The following is a 16357-nucleotide window of genomic DNA, read 5'->3' on the forward strand; positions in this document are numbered from 1 at the left end:
TGCTCATAAAACTGGCAGGAGCCGGGGTAGGACAGAGCTGCTGGCGGCAGCTGTGTTCAGTATGAAAAATGAGCAGCACATGCACAGGAGGCAGATGGAGCACAGCGAGGGACCCCAGGCTCCCCGGGTTATTTCCCTCTCTCCACTGGGGCCCTGAGATTAACCCTTGCTTTCCTCTGCTGGAGCAAAGCAGCCAAAGGCAGTGACCTGGCTCACACCTGGCGGTCCCCAACACCGGTGTCCCGGGCTGGCAGCGCGTTCCTCGCGTTTCTGGAGTGCCCGGAGATTAAAGAGGAGCTGCAGCCCTGCTGGAACAGGCACCGTGTGCACACACAACACAACAGAGCACAGCTGCTGCCAGCAGCAGAGGAAACATTATCCTCAGTTTGTGGGCGAGGGAGCAGCGCTGGGGAGGGCGGTGCAGTGGGGCACAGCACAGGGGCGGCAGCGGCCGGAGCGGTGCCCCGTGTCCGTCCCCAGGCTGCCCTTCCCCAGAGCCTGATGGGCTGAAGGTCTCTGCCGGGCACTTTCGGAGGGCACAGAGGCCAGGTGTGCCCAAAATCGCTGGCAGCACTCTGTGTCAGGGCCAGTGTCCCAAAGCCACCCCTCTCCTGGCACTCCGGAGGCAGAGCTGGAGTCGCCTTGGCCTTGTGCCTTCTCCCCACCGCTGTCCCTACAGACCCCGCGAGTTCCCGGCCACCTCCCACCCCTGGCACACACGGGGACACGAGGCCACATTTTGTTCGCCCTCCTCGCTGAGCAGGAGGCCCAGGCCGTGTCCTGCCACCCACCCTGCAAGGGCCCCACGTGCCCGAGTGGCCGCGGCGCAGCAGGGTGGGCACAGCCCCGCATCTGCCTGCTCCCAGCAGCCTCCCAGGCTGTGCTGCGCCTCAATGCCGGCTTTGTTCCTGGCTCTGGCACGTCCGAGGGTGTCAATGACACTGAAAAGCTTTGACTGGCCCTTTCTGTTTGTTTTCTTGGCACACGCAGGCATCGTTTCAATGGCCCAACCCCAGCTCTGCCCGCACCTCACGGGTGACTGACAGGATTATTCAGCAGCAGCTCTGCCCAGAGAGGGGCTGGGCACCAAATGAGGGCATCCAGCCCCTCTGGCTCCTTCAGTGCCCATCTCCCTCTGCCTGCTTTTCCAGCACAACATCCCACATCCCAGGCTGGGTGACCAGTGCTGGGGCACTGCCCGGGCTCCCCAGGGAACGGGCACAGCCCCAAGGCTGCCAGAGCTCCAGGAGTGTTTGGACAATGCCCTCAGGCACAGGGTGGGATTTTGGGGTGTCCCATGCAGGATTTGGACAGGATGAACCTGTGGGACCTTTTCATGTTCTAGGATTCTATGAATCCTGGCTGGCAGAGCTGCAAGGTTCATCCCTCAGATGCCCACATCCCATGGGATGCCGCCTTTCCAGGTGAGCTCTGGGGTGATGCTGGGGAGATTCAGCACAGCCATCCCAGACCCTGCTCAGATCTTCTCTGTAGCCACAAAGGTCTGCTGCACTCAGGGCAGGAACACGAGCAAGCCTCAAATCCCTATTTCTGAACCATTCAGGGCTCTTCAAATTGTTCAAACACTGTGGAAACCTGGGAGAAACGTCCCAGGCACGGCCCGTTTGTGCAATTTTATAGAGCCTTGAAAATCCAAAGCACTTGAATGCCCTGAGTAGCTTTAAAGGTCACAGAGTGGTACCATTGCTGCTTCCACAGCCTGGCGAGGGCCCTGCTCCGTGTTTGCTCCAGGAATGTGCCGCAGTCTCCACGGCTTTTTAGCAGGGATTGCTCTCTAACTCCATCACGCTGTCCTTGCCAGTCAATTTTCTGCTACTCCATCACTTTCCCATTTGTATATCATTACAGGCGGCTGTCAAAAATAATTTAGGAACCTGACCACCAGTGTGAGGAATGAGCCCTCCTAAGCGTATCCCAAACTCTCGAGTTCTGGAGGAAAATGAGCTCCAAGCCCTCGTCCCCACAGAAGGAGCCCAGCGTCCCATGGCGGGTGTAGGACACGGGGCTGTTACCACACATGGACACGTCAGTGAGGACCAAGACAAACATCTCAGGAGACAACACAGCCGAGCTCCAGGGCCACATCAAACCCTGGGAGCACAGAGAGCTGTCAGAACAGAAGGTTTGATCGCTCTAAGGCGCTGTGTTTGCTCCCAGCACGGAAGGCCTTCCCCTTCCCACACACACCAAATCAGTTTGGGCTGAAGTTTAACTCATTGTTTGCGTTGGAGACCGGAAAACACTTTGGATTCTCCCAATTTACTGCTCTGACAAGGCATTTTGCTTTTCCCATGGGGAAGACAGAGCTGGGCTGGCCCTGCCCATGGTGTCCTTGGGCATCTCACCCTGTGATAAGGTGCCAGATTTGTCTCAAGGCTAATGAGGAGCCCTGAAGGAATGGTTTAGACTCCAAGAGCAGATTTAGACCAACAGGAACATCCTGCTACTCTCTCTTGATTCCCAGGCTGTGGAATTCCATTGGGCACTGCAGGCAATGGAAAAATCCCTGGCAGCGCTCTCCAAAGGCTCCTGGAGCTCTGGCAGCCTTGGGGCTGTGCCCATTCCCTGGGGAGCCTGGGCAGTGCCCAGCACCCTCTGGGGGAAGAACCTTCCCTGATCTGCAACCTAAACCTGCCCTGACACAGCTCCAGATCAAAGCTCTGTGTCCTCTCTGAGCCTGAAGGACACCCACGAGGTGGGAGAAGGCAGCTCCTCCTTTGGCAAGGAGTTCTTTGTGGGCTCACAATGGATTTACCAGGGAGGCTTTTCCTCCTGCACGGGAGGTGCCACCAAGGCCCTCAAAGCCCATCCCGAGCACCACAGGCAGATCCAGGTGGACGCTGCAGCTCCCATTCCTTGGAGGCTTTCCCACTGTCACCGAGCCTCTCCCTTCCCCTCCTCCCGAAGATTCCCTGGCTGGTGCAGGAAGCTGCAGGATGAGCCAGGCTGGTGCTTCCCATCCGCACCGAGCCACGGCACAGAGCTGCTGCTGGAGCAGTGCTTTAACTCATTTTCATACATTTATGCTGAGACTAAATTTGTCCCTGCATATTTTCCTCCCAAGCCTAGTAATCAGTAGTGGAAATAATTTGCTCTTGTCTGCTCTGATGTTGCCATCTCCTGCACACATCCAAGTGACAAAGACATTAGGCCCTCAAAGTCCGATTGAAGAATAATTGGAAATCCAAAGTGGCACTAAATGTTATTTTCTAAATAAAAATGCATTCAATTACAGAACATGAGCCTGTCAAGCATTAAAAAAGATTAGTTAGAGGCGGAAAAGAAATAACTGTTCAACCCTTCAGGGGCTTCATTACACGCCCAGGATACCCCTGTGTTCTTCGGGACAGGCAGGGGGAAAGGGAATGCAAAACAATGGAAATATTTCCAGCAGCCTGTGCTGTCCTAGATGGGCCTGGATGCCTCTGCACTGCGGGATTTGCATCTCAGTTGTCGGGTAAGTACATAGGGAGATGGATACATGGATATATAGATATATACGGGTGACAAAGGCAAGACAGGTGAGGGAAAAACAGATAAATCAAGAAAAAGCAGAGAACAGAGCAATTCCTGCCTCGGTGCCTTCAGGGAAGGGAAGGCCCAGCACAAGGATGGGCTGGGACACGAGGGATCACGGATATCTCCAGGGATGGGGATGCCAGCCAGCCCTGGGTGTCCAAATCGCCCCAAACCTGCAGGGAAGGGACAAATCTGGGCACAAATCCTGCAGCTGAAGCCCAGGGCTGTGTCTCTGCCTTGTATCTGTGTTAATAAACCAAAACATTGCAGCAGCTGCGCTCAGAACTTCAGCAAAGCCCAGCCTGGCCGCGGAGCACAAAGACAATCATATTTCACCCGGTAGGAGCTGCTAAATTCGCACTTAGAGCAATAAAGGCGCAGCCAAACAAACATGACCCCGGGTGGGATCCATGGCTGTGGCAGGCACAGCCCCAGCCTACACAAACAGCCCAGGATGAGGTGAAATTATCTCACATCCCTCCTTTCAACAGCTTTCCTTAACAGCTCTGGCCCCTGGAATTAATACCCAGCGCCCAGCGAGCTGCAGGGGGAGGCCGAATTATTCACAGGGCTGTTCTCCATTCCTGCACGAGCCTTAAAGGCCAGGTGATGTTTCTTCGTGCGGCAGCTTTTGTTTTGTTTCTGGGTGGTTTTTTTTTTGAAGAGAAGGTAGTTATCACCTGAAATTATTCAGGTGCAGATGCACCAAATGCTGACCTGGGGCTGCTCTCCCAGTAAAACACCCCCGTGCTGGGGGAGAGGGCAGAGCAGCCCGCACACCACTGGAGATGGATTTATTCCAGCCTTTGCTGCAAGGCTGAGGGCTGGGAAGCCAAATCCCTCTCTCCCAGGGTTTCATTAGCTGGGAATGGCTTTCTAACGAGATTTACACAATCTAGCCTGGAGCCTACACATTTTTGCTCTGCACCCAAAGACAATAACTACGGGGAGCTCCGGAGGAGCCTCCTGTCCCTGTTGTCACCCATCCTTCAGCGCTGTGACACCGCTGCCATCGGGGTGATTCCACAGAGATCCAACCCTGCCCCTTCCGTGGCACTGAGGCTCCGGCTGGAACTGACCCACAGCAGGAAAATTCAGGGATGTGGGGAGCACACCCAGGGCCTCAGGGAGGGATGGGTGATTGCCAGCTGGGATCCCAGTGCCACTGTCCCCGCTCCTGCCCTGGGGAGTCCTGCTGGATGAGCAGAACACTCCCTGTCCCCATGGACACCACGGGAAGGGACCCGGGAGCTGCTCTGGGGGCTGCCTCTGATCCAGTGGTCCCCCTGCACGCCTGTGAGGACAGGGAGAACCCCAAACCAGCCACCCCCTGACTGGACACCTCCAGCAGCATCCTCTGAAGTGGAGCCAGGGGACAATGAGCCATTGCCTCTGGTGCTACAGCTTCAGAATCCTGCTCATGGCTTAAAATACTCCTAAAATGAGCCAAAACTCGGTGTTTGGACAACACTGTCAGGCACAGGGTGGGATTTTGGGGTGTCCTGTGCACGGCCAGGACCCAGTGGTCTTAGTGGTCACCTTCCAGCTCAGGGTATTCTGTGATTCTCTGATCCCCTAATTCACCCTGAAGGCTCAAGGTCCTTTTTGGATGGGATCCAGCTGCTCTGGATCACTGCCTCCCCTGCATCACCCCAACAAAGCCTAAACCCAGCCCCCAATCCCCTGCTGCTGCCTCACAGGGATATTTCTCCTACAAATCCAACACTTCCTCCAGCATCCTGCTTGGATGAGGTGCCAGGGACGAGCGGGATCCCAGGCCACCAGCCTGGACCGTGCAAAGACCTAAAATGGAAAAATCCAGCTTGTTTTTGACTAACTGGAGCTTGCACTCTCCTCTCTGCCGGCACGGGAATGCTGTTTCTGGCACAGCTTCTCCAAATAAAAGTGTGGTCAGCTCTTTTTGGAGGGATTTTGAGCAAATTGTTTTTGTGGGCAGCGCTGTCTGCTCGCTCACACCGAGGCCCAGCCACACAGGGAGGAGTTATTTGTGAAACCCCGTCCTTCCCCCTGGTTCCTCCACAAAGAAAATAAAAACTAAAATATTTAGAATCGTGTTCTTAGTGAGGTGTTAATAGCACCCAGGGCACTGACAGTTGTGAGTCACTTAAATGGAAGGGGAAAAGCCCAGAACAACTGCAGCTTGTCAGGAGGCAAAGGGGACCAGGAACGAGGTTTCCTTTGCCTCGTTCCTGGTCCCCAGTGCTGAGTGCTGTCCTCATTCCAGCAGATGGGGTGGGAATTGCTCCCCAGCGTTCCCTCGGCTGTGCCTGCCAGAGGCTGCCCCAGCTCCAGAGACTGCCCAAAGAACCAGCCAGGCAGGCAGCGATCCCGGACCAAATCCTGCCCTAAATGTCCCGGGATTTTGGCCGTTTGTGTTCCAATGAGGCTCCGGAGGCCACGGCGCTGCCCAGGATCCTTAAGGGTGTCACAAAGGAAGGGAAAGGCACGTCCCTGCCTCTGAGAGTCTTAGAACCAGAGAATCCTGGAATGGTCTGGGTTGGAAAGGACCTTAAAGCTCATCTCATTCCATCTCCACCCCCCTCAGCAGCTGAGAGACCCTCAGTGCCCAGGGCTCCTTTTTGTCCCCCTCTCTACTCAAATCTTCCTATTCTCCACTGCTGGAACGGGATTCCCAGAGGGTCTTTGAATTCAATTAGTTGAAAGCATCTCTGACACCCTGACAAGCCAGTCTGGCCTCCTGCAGGTCCTGCAGCCCTCGTGTGCCCTGCCCGCGCAGCTCCTGCTCCCCACGCACTCTGCTCAGCCTCTGTTGGAAAGGGAACGCGAGTACAAATCAAACAGCCAGAAGGGCACGGAGCAGATAAATATGTGCTGCAAGAGAAACTGGAGAGACACGCTCTGAAGTGGAGCCAGGGAGGGGAGGAGGCAATGTGTCACTGCTGCTGGTGGCACAAATTCAGCAGAGTGCTCGGGGCTTAAAATACCCCCAAACCCATCCAGACTTCGTGCAATGCAAGAAACTGCTCCCTGAAAACCTTCCTCCTCCTCCTCTGTGCCCTCCATGGCCGCCCTGACCTCAGCAATGCCCATTTGGAGCAATATTTTGCTCCATCTGAAGGCCAGATAAAGCAGCCTTCCCGTGCCAGCTTCCAGCACGCTCCAGAACGCCTGTGCCAACTCCTCTGCAACTGAGCAGCCTCTGGGCTGCAGGCAGCAACTGCAGGGATACCCATCCTCCCAAACACAGCCTTTTCCTGCCTCCTGAGAGGAGAAAACACCCAGCACTTCCCATTTCTCCCTAACAAAGGACGGTGAGCAGCCCTGGCAGCACGAGTGGGTCATGGAGTGCTCCTGCCCCTCTTTCCCTTTACAGACACAGCACGAGCCTGCTGGTTGAGCCCTCAGCACAGTTTTAAGCCCCAAATTCTCTGCCCTGCTTTGTCTGCAGCTGGAATCAGGGATGCTGTTCTGTTTGTACTCGGGAAGGACAGAGCCCGGGGGTGCTCTGTGGAACTGGGGCTCCAAGGCAGCAACAGCAAAACCCCCCTCGAGCTTTGCTTTTTGCCATCGAACCCAGAAGTTTGGCTCTCCCAGAGTTCAAGGAGGCTTGGAGGAAAGAGAGGAAGTTCCCAGGGCGGAGAGAAGATGAGCCCAGGATCTATAAATATTCACAGGTGTAGCTTGGCAGCAACAGCTCACACGAAAGCTCCTCTGCACCTCCAGGGCTGCCACGAAGGATCAGCCCATTGCTCAGCCAAGCCTGGAAAACGCCGCCGGCTACGGCCACTTCCAGCTGCTCTGTGGGGAGGGAAGGTGTTCCCACAGCTCCCCAGGACGCAGCCGTGGTGCCCAGCACACCTGTGTGCCCTGCCAGGAGCATCCCCCTCGGGGACAGGCACTGGGGCATTTGCTGCAGCTTCCAAGGGGGTTTTGTGCGCCGGAATCAACTTTTCATGAACATTTATCCATTTTAAAGGTTCACTCCCAGCTGCAGTTGGGAAGGTGATGCCCAAATCGATGGGGTCTTTATAAATTATTTGGCACAGCAAACCACATCCAGTGCCTTCTCTTCCCACACCCTCCTCGTTGGAGCATCGACCTGGACAGCAGCAAAGTGAAGAATGGAATGTGGGACTAAAAATCTGGGAGGTTTCCCAGATTTCCTGACTTAGGATAGGTCACACAGCTTCAATCCTGATCTAAAAAGTGATACTGCTGCTCCGTCTCGTAGGGCTTTGGGGAGGGTAGAATCTGGGAGTGGAGAGCAAAATGTTCACAGCCTGGTGGGGTTTGGAGCAGAGAAACCGGTGGAAAAGGCAGAGGGAAAATAAAGAGGGAAAACAACAATCCCCCCGTGTGAGCAGCACGTCCCAAGCTTGATTACAACGAAAATAATTTCTTTAACACCCACACAGAAAGCTCCCAGCCACGATTGCTGCTCCCCCTCTCTGCCTGGGCCCCAGCACTGTTGGCAGGGCCAGGCCCTGGCAGGGCAGGGGCAGCCCCCGGTGCAGGGGGAGCAGGGAGTGTTTAGTCTGCTGGGCACATTCCTGCTCGCTGCTCAAATAAATACAGGATTACTGATGGAGCTCCTTCCCCTCACCAGCACCAGCCAGAAATGCCACAGTCATCCAGGGGCTCCTGGGAACAGCACAGGGATGGGGCTGCAGGGACCTCGGGGATGGAGGGATTTCTTGTTGAGAAAGGCAGGATCTGCACCAGGTTTGGTGCCCAGGATTTCCATTTGGGATCCCAGGGAAATCCCTGTACCTCCCTCCAGACCCACGCTCCAGAAAATCTCAACATTTCTTGCCACAGCAAACTTATAACAGGAAATACATTTCCAGGGGAGGAGGAGGAGGGAGAGCAAGAGCAAACGTCACAAAAAGTTGGGGTTTTTCTGCTTTACAACCAGCTTTAACTTTTATATTTAGTCCCAGCTTGCAAAACCATTCCAGCCACTTTCCCTGGGGCACATCCATCATCTTCAACCTATCTGGAACCTGCAGGAGCCCGAGTCAAGTTCCACCTCATCTGGGGGAATTTTTCAGAACCTTGGAGGGAAAAGCAGAAAAAGATGCTCAGGGTTTAAGAGCCAGGGTGGATTTGAACTCTCTTAAATCCTTCTGCCCCTTCGAGCCTCAGATTCAGACCAAGCAGGAGTTGGGAGCCTGGAGAGGGCACTGCTGGGGGGGCTCTCAGCTGCTCCCCAGCCCACACAGCCACCAGAAAAGCCCAACGTTGTCCCAGGCTTTTGAGGAGACCAGGCAAAGCCTGGCCCAAGGGAAGCACTGCAGGAGACAGCCTGAACTTGCTGCCCTTCCTGGCAGAGTCACAGACCCAGGAATGGTTTGGGTTGAAAGGGATCTCAAACCCCATCCTGTACCACCCCTGCCATGGGCAGGGTCACCTCCCACTGTCCCAGGGTGCTCCAAGCCCCGTCCAGCCTGGCCCTGGACACTGCCAGGGATGAGGCAAACACCTACAGGGATGAGGCAAACACCTGCAGGGATGAGACAGTCCTCACAGGGAAAAGATCCAGCAGGACGAGCTCCTGCACGTTGTCTGCACAAACCCCACAATAATGAAGTGGTACTCCACACCACAGCCCTTTTTCCATTTCACCCTTCACTGGATCATTTTATGCATCTATTCCCATTGCTAATTCAAACTAATTAAAGTATAAAATAGAATAATTTGTGCAATTTCAGAGCTCCCCTCAGCATATTGTGAGTTATGTTTCCTTTCTGTTGGCGCCCAGCGTGAGCAATTCCCGGCCTCGCTGGCTCAGTCCCCGCCAACCTCATCTGCTGGAAAGACAAACCATTCCAGGGCTGTGAGAATGGGGGAAGAGGGGAAGTTTAAAGAGGAAGAGGAATCCAAACTTGTTTTTAAGTTTCAGAGCTGAGCACCAAGTGTGACATTTCAGATCTCTCCTCCAAGCCATTTTCCCTGCTGGGAATACAGCTCTGTCTGTCATTGCTGCTGTTAAGGAAGGACACCTGGGTCTGTCTGTCCATCCAGACAGGAGATCCTGCAGCAAAGCCAGGGCTCTGCAGCATTCCAAACCCAGCTCAAACCCATCAGCATCACCCACGGAGCTGAACGAGGCTCTGGGCAACCTGGGACAGTGGAAAGTGTCCTTGCCCATGGAACAAAATGATCTTTAAAGTTCTTTTCAACCCCAAAAATGCTGGGATTCCATGAACTCAGCTTCTTTCAGGATGGAGCAGGGGTGGTGGCATCAAATCTAGAGGGACACCAGACCTGTCCCAGCTCCTGAGGATGCCCCAGGTCCCTTTAGAAGCCCCGCAGCACTGGGGAGCTGAGGCTTTGTGCCTGGGAACCCGCACGTAAGGGAAATTCTAGAAATACTTCAGGACTGTGGTGGCTCGCCTGAGAATGGAACAATGGGTCTGTGGAAGAGGAGGAATTGGAAAGGGAAGCGAATGCCGAAGCAAACACATGGGAACCCTGTGGCTGTGACTGGCAGGGGAAGAAACAGCCCTAATACAAAGAAAAACCGAAGCAAAACAAACAAACTGCAGGCAAAGGCAGGCAGCACTTGAAAGGAACAACCACACGAGCAATGTCTGAAATAGAACTCATCCAGGAAAAACAAACCCACCGACCCCGAGCTCACACTGCAGCGCTTTCCACCACTTCTTCCCAGAAAGTTTCTTCTTCAAGGATTCCTCACCTCAAAGGCTTCTGCCCTGAGCTGCCCACATTTGTTTTGTCTGGACAGACGTCCCGGCCAGCTGGGGGCTGTGGGGAGGCACTGGAACCAGTCTGGCCACCAGCACGAGAGCCCCAGCAGGGCCAGAGCTCTGCAGGCCTGACAAATGTGCTGGCAGCAGGGCACCGCAGAGGCAGCAGGCTGTCCCACCTGCCTGGGCTTCTTGGTCAATTGATGTTAATTAACACATCCTCCTTGTCAGAGAGGCATTGTTAATGATCTCAGGCAAGTTTTTAGCAGAATTTCTTAATTGGCTGCAGGGAGGGAAGTGGAAAAAGTCAGTGTCAAGCCAGGAACTTGGAGAAGGTGGAGGAGGAGCAGGTGGCGTGGAAGAGGAGCTGTGCAACACCCCACGGGACACAGCCCTTCCTCCAGGATCCTCTCCCCATCCCGAGCTCCCTCTCTGTCCCAGCCTGTGGGCAAAGGCTGGCACAGGATGAGCAGGTGGAGGAGTCCACGGGAGGCAGGATTTCGGACACCTCTGGTGGGATTCAGCCGAGCCCTTTGCCCTGTGCCAGTGTTCAAAGTCTGCTGAGATTATGTCCAGCTAACTGGCTGTTCAACTAGCAGATAATGTAGTTAAAAATTTAATCAGTTCATTTTTTCCCTCTTGATGACTCCAGACCCTTTTATCCACATCTCCTGCATTTTTTATCATGTTTTCTCAGTTCTTTTCAGGACACCATCAGTATTTACAGCCCTGCTGCTCCAGGACTGATGGACTCCCCTGCTTTTCTCAGCCCTCGCTCCAATCCCAACCTCTCCTAAATCATCTGGGCAGCTCCCGTCTGCCTCCCCCTCAATCAGCATCCAGAAAGTCCAGTCCAAAGCAAAGCAGTTTTCACAAGACTGAAACCTCTTGGGGTTACAGGACAGGGGAATGCACAACAAATTATCCCTGGAGAGCTGCAGCTCCTGGCACAGGGGCACTTGCAAAGCAAATATTTCACTTCTCCTAAAAGCAGACTGAAAGACAATTTCTTTACCTAAAGCCACAGTGATGGATGTGGAGAGGGAGGGGGGAAATTCAGTCGGTGGAAAAGCAACAGGTCTGGGGATAGATCAGGAGGAGCTGTGGCTGCTCCATCCCTGGAGACCTCAAAACGAGGGTGGACAGGGCTTGGAGCTGGCAGGGATGGAAAGAGCCCTCCTGGGATGTTTTTCTCACCACAACACAAGGATGTTCCTTCCAAGGAGTGCTTCCTGCAGGCGTTTCGATCCTGCTGATTTAAATTCCACGTTTCCAGCCCTTGATTAGGTGGTGAAATCTTTTGGAGCCGGCAGTCCCTGCCCCGGGTTTGACTGAGCTCCTCTCACTCCCGGCTTAAAAATAGCCAAACTCGTTCTTCTGCCAAGAGCTGCAAAAATCTTTGGCCCCACTTTTGCTGGTGCTTACATAAGGCCCGGCTGCAGTGTGCCCACCAGCCCTGCCAGGGCTGGGGGTGGATGGGAGCCAAGGCAGAGCTGCTGCCCCAGGGAGCCGAGGGGGCTCCTGCGGCCTTGGGGCCATCAAATCCCCTTCATCCCACGGGGCTGATGGAACTGGAACGAGCCGAGCTCTCACACAGTGAAGAACCCGACTGTGTCCCCGACAGGCAGACAATTCCTGCTCCACAGCTGCACTACAGAGCCACTTCTCAGTGTCACCAGCACTTCTGCGAGCCCCAGTCCTTCCCTCTGAAGGGAAGAAAGCAGAGAAGATTTCCTGCACGTGCAGGGGTTGTTGGGGTGGGCTCTGTGACAGACTCGCTGATAAAATGGGAAATTTTAAATTGGGGGGCTCTTGGTGGCCCCACATTTGTCAGGGCATTGCCATTATCCCCTCACCTGCTGTTTGATCAGCCCTGGGTGCACGCCCACGTCTCACCCGTGGCCAGTAAAGCGGCAACGTGACTGATTCCATTTCAATATTTTATTTTTTGTGGGAGTTTTGGGTTTTTTTCCTGATAGAGACTGTTAATTGAATTTGCCTGTCTGTGAAAAACGAGGCAGTGGCTGAGAAGAGCCATGGTCTCCTCACTGTGGCCATGCTGGTCCCCCCGACACTGACCCACCACAGAACCCATGGTGAATTTGGGGACAGGACCCAAAAATTGGGATTTTGGGGACAGTAACTCTGTCAGCATCTGCCAGACCCACCTTGGAACCCCACAAAGCTCTTCCAGTGCCACCCATCTCCATCTCCATCTCCATCTCCATCTCCATCTCCATCTCCATCTCCATCTCCATCTCCATCTCCATCTCCCATCACCACCCAGCTCTCCCCGAGCCTTGCTCAGCCTGTGGGCAGAAATGGGCTTTGTTTGCTCCAGAAACACAGAGAAATTAATTCCTGCTTTAAACAGGGTCAGAACCCCTTCTCTTTTCCCCTTCTGAGTATCTGAAACCTGACACAGCTCCTAATAACCACCCTTAAACCGCGTGGTTCCAGAACTCCGAGTGTCTGGAAGCAAAGTTTCTTTATTCCTCTCTCCCCCGGATTGGGCTGTGCAACTGTTGCTCCTGTGCTTTGTGGGAGTGAAATCAAATGTCAAATATTCTGCTTTGGAAGGAGTTGGCAGCGAGACATGAAAGGCTCAGGGAGAGCTCAAAAAAAGAGGGAGGAAAAAACTGGAGCAAAGCACAGACGGGGCTGGGACAGGAGCCAGGGGAGCGGGGAAGGGCTGTGCCTACAACCACAGCTCCCGATCTGGGCAGGGAGAGGCTCCTTTCCCGGGTGCATTTCAGCACAAAGCTGGTCCTGGCTGCTGCTAGCACAGAAGGGAGGTGGGCTCCGTGCCGAGGAGCTCCATCCTTTGTCGGGAAGCATCCCCACGTCTCCGTTCACTCGGCACAGTCCCGGTGCTGCAGCGAGATCCCGTCCCAGGGCTGGCTGTCCCCGAGCCCGAAGGAGCTCAGGAGCTGCCCCAGCTCTCTTGGGGAGCACCTTCCCAGCTCAGTTCCACAACCCCGGCCGTTTCTCGAGAGCCATGCTCTGACACAGGCCTTGGCCTGTTTCTGTCTCAGCAGATATTCAAACCCTGGCTCTGGACAATCCTCCCCCCACGTTAACGTGCAGCCCATCCCTGCTAGGAGCAGCTGCTCTCGGTGCCATTTTCCTGGGGCAGAATTTCTGTTTGAATTTCCAGCCTTCAGAGGCCTTTTTTTGCTGTACATTCTCAGTCCTTCTGAGGGCACCTCCCACCATTTACAGCCTCGGCCCTCTGGAGCCACTGGACCTCTCTCCTCCTCTTGGTGCTGACCCCTTTCCAGCCATCAGCCTCCTCTATAGAGAACCCAGGGAAAAATATATTCTTGGCTGCACTTTGCTGAACTATCACATTGCCAGGATGGGGGCACTGGGGTCACAGGAGCTGACAAGATCCATATGCATCGGATGCTGGGATTTTGGGACCCGAAGCACGCACTGCTACAAGGGCAAAAGGCAAATCCTGTGGCAAATCCTGCAAGGAATGAGAGGCAACAGTCTCCAGCTCCTGGAGTCTCCCCAAGGCAGAGCCGTGGCTGAAAATGGAGTTGATGTTCCAGGAATATTCTATTATTTGCTAATTCTCTTCACATCTTTTTGTTTCACAATTAAGCAAATTAGTGCTTTGATGAATATTAAGATGCTCTTGCCTCATAAAAGATGAGTTAGAGGCATTCCCACTGGATTTTGCTCCTAATGAAAACAGTTCCTCAACTGTTTGAGATCCACACTGGGTCGTTTCCTCCCTGGTGGGAGCACGGGCAGCACGTGGCTCCTGCACAAAGTGACCAAGCATTAACATTTGGATAAAATAATTCAATTGCAAAGTTTGCATAGATCCCCTTTATTGCCATCTAATCCCAGCCCAAGCTGCAATGGGATCTGAAATTTGCGGCTGCTCATGCAAGTGTCTGTCCCTGAGTGCCTCTAACAAGCACAAAATGCCTTCCTCAGCATCAGGGATTCATTCACTCAACGCTTCCAGCAGGGAGAAGACTTTTCCCTCTTCTAAAACATTTTTTCCCTGCTTTTAAATGACTTTATAACCAAGCAAAGGGTTTCCCAATCTTTTCTTTCTTGCTGTAGGTTAGAAGAACAGTTCTGCTGGCTTTGGGAGGAGCTGGAGGCTCCCAGTGCAAGGTACAAGGGGAGCTGCTCTCTACCCCCATCAGAACATCCCTGATCACACCAACACCTCCCTGCAGCACCTCAGAGCAGGTGGGAGGGAGGACAGGTGGAAAGCTGCCAGTGACCAGAGGGTTCACTGCACACAGAACAATTTAACAGCACCCAGACAGCTCCAGGTGCAGCCCTTCCCTTGCCTCCAGCACCCACAAGGCACCAGCCCTATTAACCTGAATCCCACAGGCCTGAAGAACAGCCAGGAAAACGCTCAGCAGAGCCAGTGAGCCCGGAAATCTGAGTGGGAGGGCTCTGAGTGGTTCTGTGCCTCAGAGAAGAACAGAAGGCCCCAGATTATTGCCATCATTCTGGCTCCCCCAGCACCAGCCTCCCCTGGACTGTCAGCCATCAGTTCCCATCACAATCACTTGGGTTGTGCTTTTTTGGGGTGGGCACTACCCCAGGGCAGGAGCAGAACTGGCACAGAGCAGAGCCAGGGTTAATGGGGCCTGGTCCCCCCTCTGTGCAGCATCACTCACTGGCAACCCCTTCAATAACTAAACAAATAAATAACTAAACAAAGAAAGAAATACACAGAGAAATAAAGCCCCCATCAGTTCAGCCATTTCAGGAAGAACTTGTACACAAAAAGGGTGCTCAGGCCTTGGCAGGGGCTGCCCAGGGAGGCTTGGAGTGCCCATCCCTGGAGGTGTCCAAGGAAGCGGCACTCAGTGCTCTGGGCTGGGGACAAGGTGGGGATGGGGCAAAGGATAGAATCGATGATCCTGGAGGGATTTTCCAACCTCAGGGATTCTGGGATTCTGTGCTGAAGGATGCTCCCAGACAAACCCACACAAGCCCTCAGCCTGCCAGCCTCGCTGCACGAGCAGCAGCCCTGGAATCCCTGCGGCTCAGCACTGAGGCAGGAATGGCTCAGAGCCCCACACCAGCTCAGTTCCCAGCACTTCCAGCCAGGAACATGCAGGTACAACTCTCCCCCGAGCACTGACGCCAATCTCTGCTCGCAGGCAGAAAAACCCAAGCTCCTCCTGGCACTCCAACCTCTGGTCCCCATCCCGGCACCACGGGCTCAGCTCTGTGTGCTCCAGAGCACATTCCTCAGGAAGGGGGCTGGAATCACACGGGCAGGGGAACAGACACTCACTCACCTGCCGCTCTGCCATGACGTACAGGTACTTGTGGTCGATGGAGAAGGCCATGTCTCGCAGCACCGGGCTCCCGTCCTTGAACACTGTCACCACCTCGTACTGAATGCCGCCCTGGGGAGGGCCGTCTGCCCGGATCTGCAAGGAGCACACACAGATCAGAGCGGATCTCACAGCAGCCAAATTCCGGGTTTATTTCAGGGGATGGTGGGGTGACGGGAGGAGGAGGGGGTAGGAAAAGGAATTAATTCCAAAATCTCGGCTCCCAACTGGAGAGGGAGTAAGGAGCCAGCAGGCAGTGTGTGGGAGCAGGAGCTGGAGCAAAGGTTCCTTCTCTGCTGGAGCCAATGTGATTTTCCCAATCCAGCCGAAATAATGAGAAAGTTTTGTGGTTGCAAGGTGAGCACAGAGACTGCCCGTGAGCTGTGATTGACCATCCAGGGGGAAGGAAAACTGTAAACTTTTAAGGTTCTCTCTAAAATAAGCCTGAAAGGAGACCACAAAACTCTACCGCCAACAGCAAAGCCAAGATACTGCAGAGTTATTTTGTAATTCTCTAGACATCTATAGAATGACACTTGGACACTCTCCATCACCTCTTCCTGCCACGGAATCCTCCTGGAGCATCATCTCTGCTGAAAACCTGGAGATGCTGCTGCCACTTTCCTGTCTGCCGGCTTCAGTGAGGCAAAGCCAGCCCAGCCCGTTCTGCTGGGAGAGCAGAGCTCTGACACAGCACCACACGGCCCGTTCAGTTCAGGCTCCAGGCATCCCTCCATCCCTCCAAAACAACTCCCTGCTCCTGCAGGAAAACCAGCCCAGGCTGTGACAAACGCCATC

At 54.3% G+C, this 16357-nt stretch overlaps 1 protein-coding gene across 4 annotated transcripts in view; it reads right to left on the bottom strand.

The window, feature by feature from the left end:
• Nucleotides 1-16357, bottom strand: part of PLXNA2 (plexin A2) — a 140026-nt gene that overhangs the window by 71103 nt on the left and 52566 nt on the right. For 3 of the 4 annotated variants that reach the window (XM_068995554.1, XM_068995555.1, XM_068995556.1), the window contains 2 exons: nt 15521-15655; nt 8503-8576 (listed from right to left, as the gene is read on the bottom strand). In XM_068995554.1, the coding sequence (XP_068851655.1) occupies nt 8553-8576; nt 15521-15655 (159 nt within the window). In that variant the 3' untranslated portion in view covers nt 8503-8552. Of the gene's footprint in view, nt 1-8502; nt 8577-15520; nt 15656-16357 lie in introns of those variants that run through there. The other variant, XM_068995557.1, reaches the window with a different exon arrangement.

The sequence above is a fragment of the Aphelocoma coerulescens genome, chromosome 26, assembly GCF_041296385.1.
Source record: "Aphelocoma coerulescens isolate FSJ_1873_10779 chromosome 26, UR_Acoe_1.0, whole genome shotgun sequence".
In the NCBI taxonomy this organism is placed as follows: domain Eukaryota; kingdom Metazoa; phylum Chordata; class Aves; order Passeriformes; family Corvidae; genus Aphelocoma; species Aphelocoma coerulescens.